Source organism: Nothobranchius furzeri, chromosome 17 (assembly GCF_043380555.1).
Source record: "Nothobranchius furzeri strain GRZ-AD chromosome 17, NfurGRZ-RIMD1, whole genome shotgun sequence".
Taxonomy (NCBI): domain Eukaryota; kingdom Metazoa; phylum Chordata; class Actinopteri; order Cyprinodontiformes; family Nothobranchiidae; genus Nothobranchius; species Nothobranchius furzeri.
In genome coordinates this window covers 50,488,027-50,509,682 of record NC_091757.1, presented here as the reverse complement: position 1 = coordinate 50,509,682, position 21,656 = coordinate 50,488,027, and the positions used below count along the sequence as shown (strand labels likewise).

General features: G+C 40.7%; 1 protein-coding gene across 9 annotated transcripts in view; it reads left to right on the top strand.

Moving 5' to 3' along the window:
• The window catches only part of pde4d (phosphodiesterase 4D, cAMP-specific), a 284,880-nt gene that overhangs the window by 201,692 nt on the left and 61,532 nt on the right, over positions 1-21,656 (top strand). Inside the window, exon 1 of one of the 9 annotated variants that reach the window (XM_054731774.2) lies at positions 9,448-9,746. The exons of the other annotated variants lie outside the window; for them this stretch is intronic. Coding sequence (XP_054587749.1) covers positions 9,658-9,746 — 89 coding nt within the window. The 5' untranslated portion in view covers positions 9,448-9,657. Of the gene's footprint in view, positions 1-9,447; positions 9,747-21,656 lie in introns of those variants that run through there. 9 annotated transcript variants of the gene reach the window in all.

The following is a 21,656-nucleotide window of genomic DNA, read 5'->3' as shown; positions in this document are numbered from 1 at the left end:
GAGAAGAAAGGATGATAATATGTATTTTTTCTGTTTGTGGTATTTAAAAAAAATTATGTATGTTTTCTTTGTTTGAAATAAACTAAACTAATTAAAAACATCCACTGGGGTAAATAAATACAAGGATTATAGTTTTAATACAGTATAGTGTTTGCTGTTATTGCAACGTTTATCTTCTTAGAACTTCAACTTCTTGGATTTGTTTATGAAAAAATAACACCTGGAAGTCTCTGAAGCATTCAGTTATTATTTATTTTTTCAGCACTAAAAACTCAAAACAAAACAGCTCAGTGACCTAGTGGTAGAGCGTCCGCCCTGAGACTGGGAGATCGGGGTTTGATTCCTGGTCGGGTCATACCAAAGACTTTGAAAAAATGGGACCCAACGCCTCCCTGCTTGACACTCAGCATTAAGGGGTTGGATTGGGGGGTTAAACCACCAAATGGTTCCCGAGCGCGGCCGTGTCTGCAGCTCACCGCTCCCCCAGGGGATGGGTCAAATTCGGAGAACAAATTTCGCACACACATCGGTGTGTGTGACAACTGATGGGACTTTAACTTTAACTTTTCAGTTTCTGGCTTTGTTATTTGTGTCAACACGACTTTGAATGATGTGACGCCAGTCTGAGATTCCAGTCATCGAGTCTTGAACTCTGTAATTATGTCTAGAAAAGCAGGAATGCCTTGTGCCTGAAGAATTTGGCAAAACCTACAACATGCGGCTCATCTATTCTCTACAAATATACATGTACATTGTTAATCAGAAGTGATGCATGTGCAACTAAGCGTGATTCCTACAGAAAATGTGCACAGTGTTTAGCAATTTTGTGTCTCCCAACTTGTCTTCAACAGTCAGCCCAGTGAGTTCTTGTTTTAGGCAACCTTTAAGTCCATGGCAAGGCAAAGCAGCCTTATTTGTATGTAACATTTCACACAAAGAGACAATTCAACGTGCTTTCCTTTAGCGAGAATATTGTGAACATTAAAATCAACGTGACCGCACAAATTAAATACACAAAACATTTAGATTAATACATTTCAGATTAAGGTTCAGAAAAAAGTCAAAGTTAAAGGGTGAGCAGTTACAGCACAGAAGGACAGGCATGAGAATCATTCATTCAAAGGCTGATGAATACATGAAAGTTTTCAATTTTGATTTAAAAGTGATGAGAGTTGAGGAAGATTAGAGTTCATCATGAAGCTGATTCTATCTGTGTGCAGCATAGTGGCTAAACACAGCTTCACCATGTTTGGCTCTGACCAGGGATTCTACCTAGGGCTTTAGCGAAGCCTCGATGACGTCGGCGGCTTGATTCTAAAAATTCGTCGACGTCAGATCCGGAAGTCGACGCACCACGCCCACTTGTTGCATCCCCAGGAGTTTGTAAATAGAGGAGGAATCTGCCTGTTTTTCCTCTAGTTCGCCCTCTTCTCCACCTTCACTAACATCTCCACCAAATACCGAAGAACCGGAACAATGTCCGTCCACTACTAGATTCCTTTCCTGTTTTGCCCGCCTTCGTCTCCCGGCAACGGACAACAACTTCCGGGGTCAGATGCGCTGCTTCGTCTCTACCGCAGATGTAGAAAATCACCGGGAGCGTTTCTCCCTTCATAAAGGAGCTTCTATCAGACATTAGGAGAGCCTGAAGAAGCCGGCAGCTGTCGGCGAAACCATAGCTAAAAACAGGTAAACAAAATTAGGAGAGCTGTTTTTGTGGTAGCAGTCTCTCCTCCGTGCTGGTCGGTGTGCTGCTGGGTGTTTTTGGTTTATTTAAACTTGGTAACCTGAACTTAGCGTTGGTAAAGCTACTGTTAGCATCTTCGCTAACAGCTTCTTGCGTTTGGATAAGCTGTTACGTTTTGGTTTAGAGTTCATCTTTTTTGTGGTGCAGATCTCCCTTTTATTACATTTAGAGTGTCGTGGGTTTTCGGTTTAGTTTAAAATATCACCTTGAGTTTGGTTTAACCGCTCAGTTTAGAGTTTGGACTTTTGGAGATCCTTATTTTGGTCAAGAACCCTGTACTCTTTGCCCAGTGGGACATTCCTAGTTATTTGTACTTTTGTTTTAATTCCCCACAGGCAGAATTAGTTTTATTATTCCCAACCTGTGGATGGAAAGATTTATGTTTGTTGTTGTTGTAAATAAACCTGATCATCATTTTAACTTTTAAATCCCGTGTTATTGTCCCTTCCTTTTTGCACACGAGCCAATCTCCCCAGGAAGAGTCGTAACACCACTCGCCTCACGCTCATAAGTGACCAAAACAAAGCAGCATGGACACACTCCGTCTCCAACCAGCTCTCAGGCAGCAGCCTGCACTCCCAAGTTCTACACGTCACCAGAACATAACCAACCGCAACACAATAAAAGCAGTGTTATACAAAATGCAAGGCCTGTAGAGTTTATTCTCTTACAGTAACAATTTATCAAATTTTTGAGAAATTTATCAGAGATTTTTGGTTTTTATTAACTGTGCAACAGAAATATAATCATTAGATTAATTGTTTAAATAGTCATTAGAATAGTCGACTATTCGATTAAATAATTGTCAGAATAATCATATTAAAAATAATCGTTTACCCCAGCTCTAGTTCTACCAGCTGAATTTATCCTTCCTAAGGATCTCAGGGCCCTGCTTGGTGTATATACCTGAAGGAGATCCAACATGTACTTTAGCCCCATGATATGGAGTGATTTATGAACTAGTAGAAGCACTTTGAAATGGATTCTGTAGTTTACTGGTTATGGTACATGTTTATTTTAACTTTTGAATCTAACGACGAGGTTTTAGCAGCATCTAACTGTTTATCTGTATTTTTGCTTTACTTTAGGTAGACTTGCAGCTACTCTGTGTCATGACAATAAATGAGTCAGGGAGGAGAGTTGATAGATTCTACCACCTGTTTGTAGATATCCTCACCAGATGGTGTTCGGGTGAAGACTGCCACTAGTAATGGATCACTGTTACACGTGCCCATCTGTACTGCCTTATGAACCCCTCAGAGCAGACATAACCATTTAAAATGGAGCTCTTAACTGGGTGTTTAGGACACTTTCAGACTTGGATGGTGGCACATGATTCATTAAGGGCATTGCTGGACGAAGATCTTAGTGTTCTTGAAGTTGAACTTAAAGGGACATTATGGAAGTTTGACAGCCAGAACATGTATAGAAATAATAAATGTCTTCTTCATACATTCTCCTGCAATGCCCTGGTCCTGTAGAATGAGCCCTGGCATTTTTACTGTGATTGCCTGTTTTTCTGTAAAATCACAGAAAAAGAGAGATGCTCGGGTCGAGCAGGCTGCTTCATGCGCGTTCACGCTCAGGCATAGCCCGTAGCATTTGCTATCAGTAGCTTTAGCAGTAGAGAGAGAGGCAGTGCCACTTTGTCGCTGTTCCTAATGCCTAGTGATGAACCTAGCTACATTACCGAGGACCCTTAGCTACTTTCTGTAGAACTTTCTTCTAGATATTTCCTGCGAATTTTCGCTCCGAGCCGTTCTTTGAACATTGTTTCAGCTGTCATCAAGGATATAAATGTTACAGATACACAGGACGTCACTGGCACTTTAGCTCACCTAGTAAGACATCAGACTCTCGTGCAGGAGACCTGGGTTCGATTCTGGATGTGAACAAACGTTATTTAGAGTTCCTTTTTTTACATTAATGGTATATTTTTTTTACAGTAAGATGCCCAAATTTTTATTTGAGACTCACCGAACGGCATTGAACTCACAGATAAAAAAGATGTGGGTTCAACTTTCATTTTGGAACAATTTTTCAAGCAAGGGAAGGGAATGATCTGAGCATGCAGGAGGACTGACCCATCTTAAACCTTTGTCGGCTGTGCTGAAGAGAAAGGTACAGAACCACATAATTAATTAGCTATGTGTTCTCCTGTCCTCTGCAAGCCCCCACAAAGCGGCTCAAAAATTGAGGCCAGCCCGGAAGTACCAAAAATTGCAGTTCCACCCTCATCCGCTGGGGGCTGGTTTCAGAAGCGAGCAAATCCTCATTGACTCCCATGTTAAAAATACCAATTTCACAGCAGAAATAAACATGTTTACAGCCTGGTACCAAAACATGTTTTTTGTTTAAATTATCTAGTTTACACTCATGACAACTCTGAGGGGGGTGAATTTTTTTCTCTCTTCTGTTTAAGTAGAATTTTGAATTTTTTCTCTCTCTTCTATTCTTACCCCCTACTTCACACTGGAAGCATCAGCGGAGTGGAATGGCAGCAGAGCGTCACTGCTTCAAAAGAATCCAGTCCATGGACTATAGTCTATGGGGGTGATTGGAACCAGCAGAATGGGCACACCATGCTGCAAAAGATAGGATCAAGTTGTATGTTTTTTTGCAAACCGCTTCTGAGACTCGACAATTTCCGCAGTCAACATATGACTAGACAGGAAATCACATACAGTTTCAGTGTAAAACCCCTGGTAATTTTCAAAATAAAAGACTATTGCAGCAATGCAATTCATATCTATGTAGATTATGTCTATATAAGTGACCTAATGGCTGATTTACTCCCAGCATTGTTCCAGAAGTGCAGCAGTGTGTTTTTCATGGCTTGAATCCTGGCAGTTGACAGGAACAACATCATATGACATCAAACAGTGATATCAAACTCAATTCCCTTCATTTTGCTTTAATGGCGGATGGCCATAAACAAACTGTGACCTTTAAAGTCACGAGGGATTTTGTGATTTTGCAAATCCAGCGAGGAGCACGGCAGAGAACGGCTGAGATTCTCACAGTGAGTAATGGCGCGCAGCAAAAGTCATGAGTAAAATGTTTCGCTGCCGTTCCACTCCGCCGATGCTTTCAGCGTGAGGTAGGGGTTAGACATTGTCCTTTTACTTTTAGGAGTTTGACCGTGTGCAGAGTATTGGAGAATTCAAATATCTTGTGCCAATGAAACACAGCAGGTGAAACTAGATTTTCTAAAGAAATTATGATGTTTAAAGTACAAAATCTATATTGATTTGACATGAAACTGAATTTTAATTACAAATCGGCACATTTTTGGTCATCGCGACCATGACAGAAGTTTTTTGACCTAACCTGTATGTGTAATTACACATTGACCAGATCCTTTCTCACTCCCTCCCATCTGTCTTTTGGCCTGCATTAAAATCAAAGGATCAGAGAAACCTCTCCACTCAACAAGTGAGTAATTTTTCTACCACTTAAACATTCTTCACATTTGGCAGAATGGCCCTTGAAGCCTCCATGTCCCTATTAGATGTGGGAATCTAATTACAAATATCTGATTTGAAGGGAGAATGAGTTAACCTTTGCTTAAATGCCACTGCATAACAATCTGTGAATGGCAAGGAGGAGGACCGGGCCCGAGGCATTTCTGCAGCAACAAAAAGAGTGACAGACAGTCGTCCAGCCTCAAGGGAACAAGCACATGAAGCTCAGTTTTGCTTCACGCTCTGGAGAGATTTATTCCCCTTATTGAATGCAAAGTATGTTGTATTTTTATATAGAGGTGACTATTTAGTAATTATACCACAAAATTAGCTGAGATTTATTTAAACCTGCTTTATGCTGCCAATGCAAATCAAAGTTTTAATGTGATTAGATATAAAACACAAGAAACAGGAGATGCATTGAATTTGTTGTTGCTACAAAACAGACATTCTGTAGGTTTTACAGGGTCTGTTGCTCAGGATGAAAAACCGTCATGCTGCTGCAGGGCTCTGCTGGACCTGTTTTTATGAGTTAACTGCAGAGGCTGTTCAACCTGCATTCTCTGGAAAATCGATCTGCAGAAAAATGAAGAAAAGTACTCTGCTAAATGTCAGTATACATGAAATCAATATATACTTGTTCCGCCGTGTATTCCGGCCTCCCTCCCTCTCCGCCTGATGTCCACTTATAGAGACGGACCACTAATGTAATGGAAAAAGGCCTACTGATTCGAATATGATGTGATGCTTTGTAGATGGAAACGAGCATCGTTCTGCTTTACAAGCTGGGGTCACAGGAGATGAGATGTTAATACTGTTCCAGGGCTTTACGGCTGCTGCATGTCGTGGTGTTGGCTCTGTAGGCACATATCGTTGTTTCAAGGATTCTACGCTTGTGCGTCACGACTGCATTCATGCTATTGTTCATGAATCTTACCTTGTTCCGTGTTTGTTGCACTTTAACTCCTTCATTTTGTTTTATTTTTTGTCCTCACAAGAAGAATATTTTTTCCCTTTCTGCGGATGTTGGTATGTAGATCTCATTTAACCTTCTTGTTCCAGTATCTTACTTTCTGTATAATTTACATCTTTGTTTATCTGCAGATTGTAGTTTATTTTTTTTTATCTTCTTGAAATATTTTAAATGAGCAATCAAATTTTAAAGGTCAACTTCACTCAAATAACCTTTTTTTTTTTAATTATTAGTTCTGATTATAATCGGTCACTCTTGAGGTTTTTCTGCAAGCTAAACATCAAACTGTCTCCTACACCTTGTGTAGGGTTGTGGGCGACGGTGGCACAGGAGTTAAGTGCTCGCCCCGTAATCGGAAGGTTGCAGGTTCGAGCCCCGCTCAGTCTGTCGTTGTCGTTGTGTCCTTGGGCAAGACACTTAACCTACGTTGCCTGCTGGTGGTGGTCGGAGGGACCGGTGGCGCCAGTGCTCGGCAGCCTCGCCTCTGTCAGTGTGCCCCAGGGCAGCTGTGGCTACGTCGTAGCTCATCCCCACCAGTGTGTGAATGTGTGTGTGAATGGGTGAATGACTGATTGTGTTGTAAAGCGCCTTGGGGGGTTCCAGGACTCTAGAAGGCGCTATATCAAATACAGGCCATTTACCATTTACACCTACCTCCTGCGTTAGCTTCTGATAGGAAATAGATGGTGAAACTCTAGGATTTGAAAAGCCTGACAGATCTACATCACACCGTCACTTAATATTCGTTGACTCGTCCATTTTGACTCACGACGAGGCTGTTTTCAGTTTAGCGTCCAGAAACAGCAGAGAATGTCTAACTAGTAGAAGCTAACCATTAGCATTAGCAACTCCACCACAAGGCAGAACTCCTTCAGTCTTGTGTTATTTGTGGAAATAAAACATCAACGTTGCAGAGCAAATGAAGTGAGTGGTAGAGTTGTGTTACTGTTAGCCAATCAGAGGTGAGATGTCCAAATAGCAGCAAAAAATAGTCCAAATCAGGTTGTGTTCTGCCACTTTTGGACTAACGGGTGCACCAGAGCTTTTTCCCCCAGAGTATGATTTACAAGGCATTCATTCCTACTAGAGACCACTGCAAACGTTTTAAAAGTATTAGTAAAGTTGAGCTTTAATGTCAGACTATGTAACCTGAGTGAATACAAAATGTATTTTTGAATGACAATTTGATTTTTGAAGGTGGATATTGAGAGGGACAGCAGTAGCATGGGGTAATGGTCAGAAATTCAACTGGATCCTTATTTAAATAAATGTTCCCGTGCATGGCTCTATATCACACCAAACACAGTCAAACATGGTGGTGGTAGTGTGATGATCTGCCGTTGCTTCAGTACCTGGACGATGATGAAACCATGATTTTTGCACTCTACCAGAAAAACCTGAAGTCTATCCAATCCTGCAAGGGAACAATGGGACAAAATTCCTCCACAGCAATGTGAGAGACTCGTTGTTGCTGCCAACGGTGTTGCAACCAGTTATTAAGTTTAGAAGTCAGCTGCATCCTCACGTTGGGCTGGGTTGGTTTAAATATCTTTATTCCTGTAATAAATTAAATAAATAGAAAAATGCATTTTCTAGCTACTCAAGTTATCTTTGTCCGATGTTGATATGTGCTGATTTTAAACGTTTAAGTGTGGAAAAAAGAAAGAAAAAAAAAAAGAAGTAATGTGTAATGGAGCAAATACTTGTCCACAGCACTCAATAGTTATAGAAGTTATGTTTATAAAATAAATAAACAACATGGATCCTGGTTTCTGTAGTTTTATCTTTTAGACAATTTAAACCAAAACATTTTCTGCTTGTCAGCTTGGCCCTCAAACACTCTCAAAGCAACCCAATTTCGCCAAATAGACCATTCCATCTCCGTTTTCCCACAGCCTGTTTCCTCAAACGTCTCGCGCTTGCGGCGGGTGTAGCCGAAGGTGCCGCCTCGCAGGGGCTACGCGGTGGTTTGACTTTTGGCAGGAGTTGAGAAGCTGCTGACGCGTTTGTTGGGCAGGATGTGTGCAAGACGCAGTGCTGGATCCTGTTTTTCAGACCGCAGCAACTGGAGCCATGGTGTTTTAATGCAAAACACACACCGACTCAACCTTAAGTGTGCTAACCCCTAAACCTCGACTCATAACATCCTTCAGTCACACGACGCACACGCCCAAATTAAACGTGTGCACGCAAAGCCACTCACGCACATGCAAACACGTAGAAAACCTTGACTGATTCAGACATTCTAACGCTCCTCTTCTGCCAGAATCTGCAAATGTGAAAACATTACTCAACAGCATCCTGCTTGACAGGTTCCTTTAGGCAAACATGCTTTGATAGAACCCCTGCATGTTTCTCTTGCCAGTCATGCATCAGCTGCATGTTTTACATGGGCATACAAGTGCGGGGGGGCAAATAAAGGGCGTTTGTGGCGAGCAGGCATGCAGGTTCTGGAACCGGACAAGTTTAACGAAACCAGCTGACAAACCGAGCGATGTTCGTCTTCCTTGCATCACAGTGACGACGCAGACATTCTGCTTCACAACGCTTTTATGCTAATCGTGCAGATCTGTTTGTCTGAATGAAGCCTTAAGAGGATCAACTGGTTTAGCTTACTGAGTACTACAGGCACACCTATTACAGAGTCAGGGCATCCCACTAGGTGGAGGGAGGGAGGAGGGAAGGGGAGAAAGACAATCTGCAGCAAGACAGAGAGCAAGGGAGAAACTGAAGAGACGCTTTGCTGTTTTCCTTTTTCCTTTTCTCTTTCCCTTCCCTTCCGTCTTCTTTATCTCCCTCACTGGGAGGAGGAAGAGGCAGACACAAAACAAGAGAGACAAAAGGAGGCAGAGCGGAGAGAAGGAAGCGAGCCTGTGAGTGACTCTGTGTGTAACATGCTCTGTCATGCTGGTGTGACTGCCGCTGCCGCTCCGACCAGCGTCACTGGCTTTCAGGAAAAAGGAATGTTTACCAGACAAATGACTCCCTGAACCGGTTCACCATGTGGATGTGGGACAGCAATTTCCAAACCTTGGCAGGAAGAATCCCACGGAAAAAAGAGCAGCGGCGGGAGAGCTTGGCTGGTCCTGCTGGGTGGCCGCCTGCGTGTTGGCACCGCTGACATCGACTTCCATCAACTTTTTTAAATCTTTTTGTTTTCCGTCACATTCATTGGACATGTTCTCTGTTCTTTTCGGAACTCGTGGGCTTGTCCGGTGCTGCGTTGTTTGAGTTTTTTTAAAGTGCCTTTTTAAGGAAAACTTTTTGAAGCGATGCCCCAGGATCAAGAAACTGGACGTTCTTAGCTTGAGGACTGGTCTAAATGTACACAACGCAGCCAAGGAGTTTGCTATGGAACCGTGGGGCCTGCAGACCCCGTGGAGCAGCATCTGCTCATAGATAGCTAGAGTTAATACATAAGGGTGCTGAAAAGAGGTTGACATTAGGGGGATCAGTCCAGCCAAAGCTTCAACATGAAGCCTGGACAGTCCCATGGCGTTCCCTGTGATAGCTCCATGATGCCCCTCAGCCACTTTCCCATCAGACGGCACTCCTGGATTTGGTGAGTAACACCAGAACCAAATCTGTCACTCTCTATATAGTTTGTGTTCATATTTAAATAAAAAAGTTATGACTCTTTTTTTGCTTTAATAAGAGTATTATGAGCTTCTTTGTTGCCCGCCCAGTGATTTCTGTTTTCCCAAGCTTTGCTCGGATGTATTTGGGGAAATTTATTGTTAAACGGGCCAGACATTTCCTGTCATTTTCTCCCACACTAAATGCTCCAGTTGATCTCAAAAAATCTCAAGGGCAGGTCAGAAATAGCAAGCCAAGCACACAGAGGTGTTGTAACGCTACATCATAAAGCTGTTAAAGAGAATACAGCTAACATTGGGATGTTTAGGACTTTTTCAGAGGTCCTTGGTTAATTTTTCTTCTGTTTTGGTTTGGTATATATAATAAAAATGCTTCTCTCTCAGCTGTGGAACAAACCGGTAGGTATGCGGGGTCAGTGATGTCCTCAGAGGGGAATGTTAGGACGTGGACACTGTTTATATTCCCAACAATGTTTTTCCACTGGGTTGAAATGTTCCCGCGTATTCAGGTGTTGTTTCCTCAAACAAGCGGCATTGAACTTGTTTGTAATGAGATGCCACGCATGCTCGCAACGCCTCACTTGTTACAGCTCAGGCTTTTTGGTCATCTTGTATATTTTGTTTTATAAACACTAAAAGCCAAACTGTGTCTTAATTTCCTGTTATGTATCGTTTTGCACCGGTGCACTTTAGAGCACGAGGATCCAGACAGATGATCTCTGGATTGCATGCACTTAACAGTTTTTGGCACAAATTCACTTAATTTAATCTCAATGGGCAAACTCGGTCCGTTATTTGACTTTAAAATTTTAATACAGCATCGTTTTTAAAAAGGTATCCAACAGGATTAGTGATCAGCAGAGAGAATAATGAAATCTGTAGAGAATCAGTTGAACTGTAAACAGACGTCATCAAACTCAAGAAAAACATACATAAGTGTATCCACCCTTGAGACACGCACGCACGCACGTGGGCACACACACACACACACACACGGAGGGTCAGGAAGCAGAAAACATAGAAATTATTCTCCAACGTCACAAGAGTTCCTTTATTTTTAACACAATTTCAATGCTAAATCCGGTATTGATACTGCGAATAATTGATCAAATTCTGTATAAATAATCTATGCGGGAAGTCATTTAGAAGCTGCTGGAATGTGTTGCCAAATTGGATGGATGTAGAAAATTTAGTTCCAGTGTTGCAACAATTCATTCCTGTCACAGACGTCAGATTCGAGCATTAGTCTTGGAAAAGGAAAGATCAGCCTGTCAAACTCCATTTAGATCCCAGGCATTACATTTTCTCCCTTCTCTGCACAGTAAATCTATGTATCATGTGACTGACTTTGTGTGTGTGTGTGTGTGTGTGTGTGTGTGTGTGTGTGTGTGTGTGTGTGTGTGTGTGTGTGTGTGTGTGTAACAGTATAAAGGAGCTTTCAGGATGACTTCTATTATTCATTGCACCTTGATAATGGACCCATCTACATTCTGTCTCTGTCAGACCAACCAAGTAGCACTGCGAAAATGAGGCTTAGTTACAAAGAGAAGAATTAAGTTCTGGTAAAAAAAAAAACGTGCATTTATTTATGTTCTCAACATGACGATACCAACGTCAAGCTCTTGTTGGTGGCTAAAATAAAACATAAATGGGGTTGTGGAGTTCAGATGATCACTGCAGAGGATCAGCAGGCCTCACAACAGCTGCCTGTTAAAGGTATTTTTGCACTCAGGATCATAAATCAACCATTTTCCTACAAGCAAGTATTAAGTATTACTGAAAAACATTAATTGAAACATACAGAGGTTAAACAAATTCAATGAAATTATCTTAATTTTATTGTTTCAATGCCAAATATATTAAACACTTTTAAAGGCGTGATTGGTTGAAAAACCATGGTCACTCTGAGTTCCTCATGCAGGCTGAACATGTAAACAGTCTCCTACTTCTATCTCCTGCGTTAGCTTCTGATAGAAAATAGGAGGTGAAATGCTAGGATTTGAAAATCCTCACATTGTGATGTCACACTGTGAATTTGCATTTATGGCCTCACCCATCTTGGCTTGCCCCTGCCTGCAGGGATTTATTTTTGTACTTTTGATACTGGTGATAATGACTTTGCAACATGACTGAACGTGCTCTGGTAGCCAATCAGAAGCGAGGTTGTTGCATATCTTTAATAATAATGAGCAATTCTGCTGATTTCAGCCCACCTCTGCATCAACAAACGTCTGCATCTCAGAACAGAAGCATCATAGCTTTTTTTTATTACTTGAAAGGCATTGATTTACACTAGATAACACTGCAAATGTATTAAATAAATGACCAAACCACACCTTTAAAATATAATTTGAATGTTTCAAAGTAAATCTAAACAAAGAAAGTTTTAAGGTTATTCAAATATAAACAGATTCTAGCTACAACATTTTCTATCATTGGGGTTCTTCATGTGATTTTGTGAAAAGTCTGTAAAAAGTTAGTAGAAGCAGCTGTAACTAAAACGTGAGTAATCATTTTCTTTTTTCTGATGAATAAAACTCGTACATTTAGCAAGATTTTATGATTGAAAGTGAAATGTGTAATTATGAGCTGAAATATGAACCGAGTTGTAAAAATTAAAGATCTTTCTAGGACAATTATTTAAATAATAATTTAATAAAATAGGACCAGGTTTTTGGTTATTCTTATTTGGATTAATCCCGTTGAGATGTGCTGTTCAATAGAATTGCATGAGCAGCGCGATAACTAAAATAATATCTAATCGTGTTAATAAAGCATCTGATTGACCCCTTTGCTTCTATTCTACGTGGGAAATGTTAATCTATAGAGGATTTTAGCTGTGTTAAAACGTTTTAACCCACATTCTGATGCTTGATGTTGCCTCCAGCCCTGCGGTTAATAAACTGAGATGCATAATTGTCTAAACTCCATTAAACACAAGCCAGAAAGGAGAAGAAAAGTGTGTGTGTAGTAATCTAATTAAGTGAATCCAGTGCCTCCGAGTCCATGGACATGGAACAGACAAGTCCATATTTAGAATAAAGATTGTAAATGCCGTGCTGCATGGCTCCACTCTCGTCCATCGTCGGCCTTATTGTGGCGTCGGTGGATGAGAATTGATTTAAACATAAAATATCTAATTGGAACTGTTATTTCATTTCATGGCGGCTGCTCCCACAGCGCACCATTTCTGGCTCGGTCTCAGCCAAACTTTCCATTACTTACCAAGCCATCGCGTTGTGACCGAGGCAGACTCTCTAAAATGCACTTTTTGGGTACAGCGGAGACCTGCTGTCAGATTTCAAGGGATGCAGTCATCGCTCAGTGTTGTCCCAGGGAACCATCTTCAATTACTGTGTGTGTGTGTGTGTGCGTGCGTGCGTGCGTGCGTGCGTGCGTGCGTGCGTGTGTGTGTGTGTGTTGGCATGAGATACAAATCTGCTCCTCACTTCCAGCATCAATCTCTGCCAGCCCTGCTGCTGACTTACACCATCTTATTAAGGGTGCTACCCATTCACTCCACCTGAAAAGGCCACACAGTCTAACACTTCTTTCCTCTAAACACTTGTTCTCACACTTCGTCTTCTCACATAGACCTGGCTGCCTTTGTAGGAATCATGATGAATGAAATCATTGATACCAGCTGGGCTTGCATACAAAGAATGGATTATTTTTGCATTTGATGACGCGGGGATGTTAAAGGGACTTTACGGAGTTTTGAATTTTTATGCTCGCGATTGCCCCCGCAGGCCAAAAGCGTAACGGCTGCTTCAATAGTAGGCTCGTGCACGAGGCGTGCATGCTGTACGTGCACACTCCTTAACGAAAATAACAGCTGAGACAGTCCCGTGTGTGTGTGTGTGTGTGTGTGTGTGTGTGTGTGTGTGTGTGTGTGTGTGGCCCAGACGACAGGAGAACGCGCAGCTAATTAAATAATTTGGTTCTGTACCTTTCTCTTCAGCACAGCCGACAAAGGTTTATGATGGGTCAGTCCTCCTGCATGCTCAGATCATTCCCTTCCCTTGCTTGAAAAATTGTTCCAAAATGAAAGTTGAACCCACATCTTTTTTATATGTGAATTCAATGCCGTTCGGCGAGTCTCAAATAAAAATTTGGGCATATTACTGTAAAAAAATATACCATTAATGTAAAAAAAAAAACTCTAAATAAACTTTGTTCACATCCAGAATCCAACCCATATCTTCCGCACGAGAGTCTGACGTCTTACTAGGTGAGCTAAAGCACCAGTGATGTCCTTTGCATCTGTAACAGAACTTCTGTAGAGGCTTGCTAATCATCTGTGCATCAGGTGTGTTGGAGCAGTGAAACATCTAAAACATGTAGGACAGTGGCCCTTGAAGACTAGAACAAAGACTACACATTATGTAATGAATTTCACAATGTTGTCAAATTACAAGTGATGCACATTTCCATGCTGATCTGGTGGATGCTTGGTCTCCTCCATGTTCACACTGAAGTGCTCAAACACACACAAACCAAAATATAATTTTATTTACTTATTACACTACACCGTAAAATCTACTTAACTATTCCAGAACAGCACATTTAAAAGAAATCTGATCAAGTAACACTGATCCTCTCAAAAGGAGTGACGTATTCAACTAGATTGGATTTCAGCTACACTCAAACTTCTCATTGTGCGTTGGCGCTGGGATTTTGCTCAATCGGAAGCTTTTGTTAGACCGGCTTTTCCAGACAAAGCTTTGCAGTGTTAAATGAAATAAGATGTTACTTGGAGCATAACAGACTCATCCTGACTGGGTTTAATCTGCACACAGATGCTATTTTAAGACAAAAGCCCACTGTTTCACCTTCCTTCTTTTGGAAGTCATTCCTCTGTGAAATTATCTGTTTTTTCGCACCTAATTTTCACAGCTAATGGTCAGTTTAGCAGTCGGTGTGATATTCTTATTTTTTTAAGGCGGTGAGTCATTTGTTGCTGGCAGAACTTAATGTTTGTTTCTTTCCTTGCAGTTGGAATCATCCAATTTTATTTTTCCGTCACACGTTGCTGTTCTTATTTACTGTTGATCCCTCCGTTCTTGCATGCAGGATCGCCTCGCGTGTTGAGATGAGATTTCTTCCCAAGTGAGTTATGTCAGTGCATCAAGAGCTGTAAAGACACTGTGGGTGACAACAGTAAGCCTGTGTTCTGTATTATAGAAAAACATTGAAGGTGTGGTTGACTGAAAAACCATGTTTTAATTATTTTTGATTAGAATCAGTCACTCTGAGTTTTTCATGCAGACTGAACATGAAGACAGTCTTCTACACTTATCTCCTGCATTAACTTCTGATAGAAAATGGATGGTGAAACTCTAGGGTTTAAACATCTTCACATATCTATGTCACACTGTGAATTTGCATTCATGTCCTCGCCCATCTTGGCTCGCGCCCGCCCCCTGGGAGGATTTTTAAACATTTTTTTTGCAGCGAGGAGAGAGAGCGGAGAGTGTTTTGGTGATAGTGACTTTGCAACATGGCTGAATGCACACCTCTCTTGCCAATCTGAAGCAAGGTGTGTGCATATTAGGGATGGGTACCTTTGACATTTGAATCGATTCGGTACTAATTCCCAGTACCTAGGAATCGATAACGGTACTTAACGGAACCAATTTTAGATACTTTTGAGTGTTTAATATTTTAATTCTCTTTTATGATTAAATACATATTTTTCTCAATATATAACCATATTTGATAAATATCACGATAAATAACATACAGCTGTTTGTATTTTAACATCGTCCTTGTAGTTTTATAAGCTGATAATTAAACTGAAGCAAACATCTTTACTGTGAACTAAATTTACTGTGTATCTTCATTCCTTTTGCCGTCCTTTTTCATTTGATTTTTCCTACTTGGAAGTTAGAATTTCCGAGGAGAAAGCGAACGCACCATTAGCTGATAACAATGGTGGCAATGGAAGCTAATTTATCAAGCTAACATTATCTTAAACAGTTTATTTAACTGCTGGAGCAGATTAAAACGACGATGCCTCACACTTAGATCATTGTCGCTGGTTTCATCTTCACCCAATCACCCGTCGCATTTAGTAAAGTGAAGCCAAACCTTAGAGCGCATTCATGTTCTTCTAGTCGGAAATTCTGAGTTCCGAGGAGAAAGCAAACGCACCATTAGCGGAATGGAAGCTAACAAATCAAGCTAACATTATCTTTAAAATTTTATTTACCTACCGGAGCAGATTAAGATGAGGATGTCTTACTTAGATCGTTGTTGCTGGTTTCATCATCACCCAGTTACCCATCACATTTAGTGAAGTGGACCCAAGCTTTAGCGTGCGTTCTTTCTACCATGCTGCTCTGTTTACAACTCGCTCGCAGCGACCGACGTAACGCTCTTGCTCATGCGCAGCTGTCTAGGCAAGTTCTCGTTATGAAGGACGGGTACCGAAACAATGCACCGTTTCAAATGACGTGAATCGGTGCTCAGTCGTTACTATGGAATTCGGTTGGTACCTTAAAAAGTACCGAATTCGGTACCCAACGCTAGATATAAATATTAATAAAGGGCAATCCTGCTGTTTTCAGCTCACCTCTGCACAAGCAAACATCTGCATCTCAGAACAAGAGCATCATAGCTTTTTTTAACACCAGAACTCACAGGAACTGTCAGTTTGACGGCTGCCATTTTGGTCATTAAATGCATGCTGACGATGATGTGGATGTTGTTAATTAACTCTTTATGGATGTGTGAACCTAATGAAATGGTACGAAAATATAATTTTAATCAAAACCTTGCAAAGAAATCTCTCTATTGTTCGCTGGGTGGCCGACACGGATCTTCTCCGTGGGTGGGGGCGAGGGGTCCCAGATCGTCTTCCGCTGTCCGTTATCCATGGGAAAACGTTACCATGTAAACAATAGAGCCGTCAAATTGACGACTTGTGGGAGACAAAGACAAAAATAGCTATATTTATTTTTTGATACATTATTTTATGGAAATTATAAAGAAAAAATAAAGGACACATAAAAATAAGAAAAGCCAGGAAGCCAGGACAACATGAGATCCATCTAACTAAAGTTATTACATATCTAAATATGAAAACTGTCAAAATGACTGCCTAGGGAGTTCTAGTGTTAAGTTTAGGGATACTTGGCAACTTTTTCATATTTTCAAATCATATCTCACCCAAACCTTTTCACCCCTTGGAGCCACTTGAAACTTCAGACTGGCGGGCTACTGTGTTGGGACTTAGAAAAAATGGAGCTGACATACCTGGCGCTGCAGTCTGCTTCCATCATGTTTTATACCATGAACACAGTTTGTTTAATTTTGTGAATCACTCCTGTAGACATTTCAGCTGTTAGATTAAGGTGTTACACAGACAAACGCACAGCGAGGAGACCGATTTTGCTTTTGGTTCTACGAACGGACACTAGGGGGTGCTAAAAGCAAGCCAAAACTGCCATGTTCCCCTTTAAATGACTCATTAATTTACACTTGAGAGCACTACAAATGTATTGAATAAAAGCGTAAACCAGACCTTTAATGTGTACAGTTTATTTCTTTGACCCAGAAAAATAAAACAGGAGCATATTTGTCTGTTTATCCAAATTTAGAAATGATCCCGGTGTCTAGTTAGCTTGTCATGAAATTCTCTCACTGCCCTTTCCTCCACTCTGAGATGCAATTCACGTTTCATATCGTCTGGTGTCGGTGCGTATGGCTGTGTGACACAGCAGTTCCACAACCCTCTCGTAGGAGCGCATTTGCAACGAATCCGAGGATCTCACTTGCTTCACGAAACCTCGAGTCAGCTTTGACATCAAACTCGCTTTAAAGATCCATTTCAGTTCAGTTGTATTCATTTCAGCCGTAGCTGTCTCTGTCCACACGGCAGCTGCTGGTATTCAATCTTGTCCTTATCTGCAGGACTGAGGCAAGAAGATGGACAGATCAATGAGAATACAACGTGACAGAAAATCGTACTGAAACGGGAGGGAGGGCGCTTCCGTGCGCGCCTCATAAATCAACTAATGCTCGTGTTAACTGTGAAGTAAAAATGGGCTTTTTTTCTGCTTCCTTAATGCTGAGGTTTTGATTATTCATATAAAGAGGAAATTTTATTGGGCAAACAACATTTTTCAAACTTAACTGAGCTATGAACTGATATTTTAGTTATTTTCCGCACAGATAAAGATAACTAGAACTTTGTATTTTCTGTCAGCAGATGGGATCTGCATCTGTTTCTGCAAACATAGATCAGTACTTCCTGACATGAAAAGAATTAATGAGATATCCTTACGTATGTCACAATGTGAGCCAGACCTGATTTTGTTTTGTTTTAACTGTTGGATGTTATTGTGCCCTGGTTCTTTCCTGTAAGAACAAGGAAAGCGTGTTAAAAGAAAGCAGAGGCATAGCCCCGGGGTTTTCATTAGGATAAACTTAGTCTGAAAGGTTAATGCGTCACTGCCTGCTCTCCCGTCAGACGACCAGGGTGGGGTTGCTTAGTTTTCTTGGCAGCTGCATTTCTTTCAAAGCCTCAACAGGTAACTGCACTAGGGTTTCGATTTCCAATACGGTGCCAAGAAATTCCCACTCATCTTTATATTTGTTTACTTCTCTCCCTAACACCTCCGTGCGGCGAGAGCTGTGGAAATGAGACCCAGAGCATCACAAACGGAGGGGGAATTACTTCTTAATGGCAGAAAAACACGTCGCTGTTGGTTTCACGAGGGAATCGCTTTTGACGAAGGTGGTGATTAGGGTTGCCAGGATGACGGCAATAAGCGTATGAGGAAAAAGATTAGAAAGGCTTAGACTGGGAGAGGTTGTCCCCTCACACACACACATACCTCACCAGATTTGGAAATATTTATGCCTTATGGAAAGTTGCAGAGGTGAAAGAAATGTGAGCGACTTCTGAGTTGGCGTTGGCAAAGAGACCTCTGGATCATGAACCTTTAACAGTTGGGCCGTTTTCTAAAATCCGGAGGTTTTTTGTTAGAGGGCTCCACCTAGAGGTGAAAAATTGTATAGCACTTGAAGCCCCTCTCCCTACTTCCGTGATTATGGCTGGAAGCAACGGTTCTCTTTCATGATTGTGCACCTCTAGCCATCTAACAGAGCTAAGACAAGTTTGAATTTGATAATGTTTGCAAATGTAAATCGTGTTTGACGTGAGTTGTAAAAGAAAAAACGTTTTAGACATTAAATAACATTTGTTACTGTCAGCCAGCTAACCAGTTAGTCCTATACATTTTCCACAAGGCTTGGTGATGTTTACATTTGCTTTGCTGAAGGATGAGGTGGTATACTTAATGTATTCTGGCATCAGGTTTACACATAAACGCGGGTACGGAACATCATGGAACGCGTGCTCAGCCGTTTCCTGAGCCTGAGCCGTTTCCAAATCAATGCAATTGCAACTTCTACAAGCAATTGCAGCTAAAAGTCCTAGATTAAAAGGTATCGTCAAGAAATGAAAAAAATAACTGATTATGGATTTTATAAAAGTATTATTGTAGCAAGAACATTACATAATGCAGCTTTAAAGACGTATTTGTCCAAAAGAGATATCATCAAAATTCGGAGTTCCGAGGAGAAAGCGAACACACCGTTAGCGGAACGGAAGCTAACAAGTCAAGCTAACGTTATCTTAAACATTTTATTTACCTATCGGAGCAGATTAAGATGAGGATGTCTCACTTAGATCGTTGGGGGCGATGAGGGGGTGATGGGGGGGGGGGGGGGGGGGGCAAATTTCTAAAATACCATAGGTATACATAAGTGGGAAAACTTCAGATTGCTGCTTTAACTCCATTGCTGCCTTGTGTCAAACTTCCTCTTAATATCTACGTTTCCATCCTTGCAACAAATGTTTAGTCTGCCCATTTCACCTTCCTTTGCAAGTGCTGTCATTATTATGAGTGCATTTGTTTGCTGCTTCCTTTGTCAAAACTCCCACTTGTTGTTACTCTTCCTATCCATCCGGTAAGACAGACTCTCATGTGGCAGATTGTGGAAAATAAAAGTCACAGCAGGAAATGAATCAACAGCAGTTTGTGACTACACTCAACACGTACACTTCTCTACTTATTTGGCTCACATAAACAACATTTAACTCTGCTTGCTCCCCTCCCTTTGCAGTTTTTGTTTAGCCCCGTCCAGAGTGGTTTTGTTTCATGTCCTCTTAAATATTTCAAGCTTGTTCAGAGCCTATGTGAGCTAGGATGAACTGTTGCACGGAGCTAAGCTAAATTGATCTCACTCAGTCTCCTTTTTCCTCAGCAACTCTGACTCCTAATTTTTCTAAATTGCCACACTCCTACTCACAGAGTGGGAGTGTGGCAAGGGTCTCATGCATTTTGCTAACTTGAAACCTTTAGAATAACTGAGCTGATAATGCTGGTGGCAGATCATCCATCGGTTTTGCAGATATGATAGAAGTTGCATCTCAAATAAGAATCATAAAAGGTGTAGTGTTTGGAATCCTAATTGTTAGTTTTTAAATTTCACTATAATTGTTCTTTTAACATGTTAACATAGTTTAACAACAGCCGCTAATATATATATATATATATATATATATATATATATATATATGTGTGTGTATATATATATATATGTATATATACATATATATATATATATATGTGTGTGTATAAATATATGTATATATACATATATATGTATATATATATATATATATATATATATATATATATATATATATATATATATATATATATATATATATATTAGGGATGAGCCGGATACTCGTTTCAGACGAGTATCCGGCTCATCCCTAATATATATGTGTATATATATATATATATATATATATGTATATATATATATATATATATGTATATATACATATATACATATATATTAGGGATGAGCCGGATACTCGTTTCAGACGAGTATCCGGTACGGATAAAGCATTTTTGACAAATACGAGCATGAAACGAGTAAAACGAGTCAATATCTGTAATCGTGCTGAAGGAAAATCTTCATTGGGTAACTGACTGTCTTCACGCTCTGTGATTGGCCAGTCAGATAGAGCGCCCGCCCCTCCCTACTTACAAAACTCTCTAGCCGGCCGGGAGGTCAGTCCGTCCGGCTCATCCACGCACACACAGACAGTAACGGATCGTGCTGTGCTTGCTTCACTGTTTCTCACGTTTCTTCAGTTTTCCCTAGGTTTTCTTCAGCTCGCCTTTTTTTCGGTTGAATATTTAAAGTTACTTTTTTCGTAACTGACATGGTGCATTTGACAAGACAGAGCTGACGTTCTGTTGTCACTACCTCCGCTCCGGTCGGGTTTTTTATTTTTTTGAACTCCCTCTCTCTCCCTCTCTATCTCTCTATCTCTCTCTTTCTCTCTCTCTCACACACACACACACACACACACACACACACACACACACACACACACATTAATCAACATTGCTTTGTTTAATTTTGTGTGGGAAAATGCCAAGAACGTTAAGAAAAAATCAGTTTAATCAAATTAAAATAAAAAATATATATATAAAGTTGTGTCTGGTTCTAGCATTTCATATTTCCTAGTTCCTACTGCATGAGTTCAGATGTATTAATCCATGCACTCAAATATTAATGTTCTGTTTTTATTGAAAAACTTGTTCTGTAATAGTTTCTTTACTATTGTGATCAAAAATATTTAATCTCAATTCTGAGGCTGCTCTGTAAATAGTTTTCAAATAAACAATACACATAGCAACTTCTGATCATTCCATATCAATTTCAGACTTAAAATAATACATTGATGTAAACCATGTCCACTTCCGGTTAAACCACGCCCACTTCCGAATACAGATACAGATACAGATAATTTAGTTGGTTGAACAGATACAGATACAGATAGT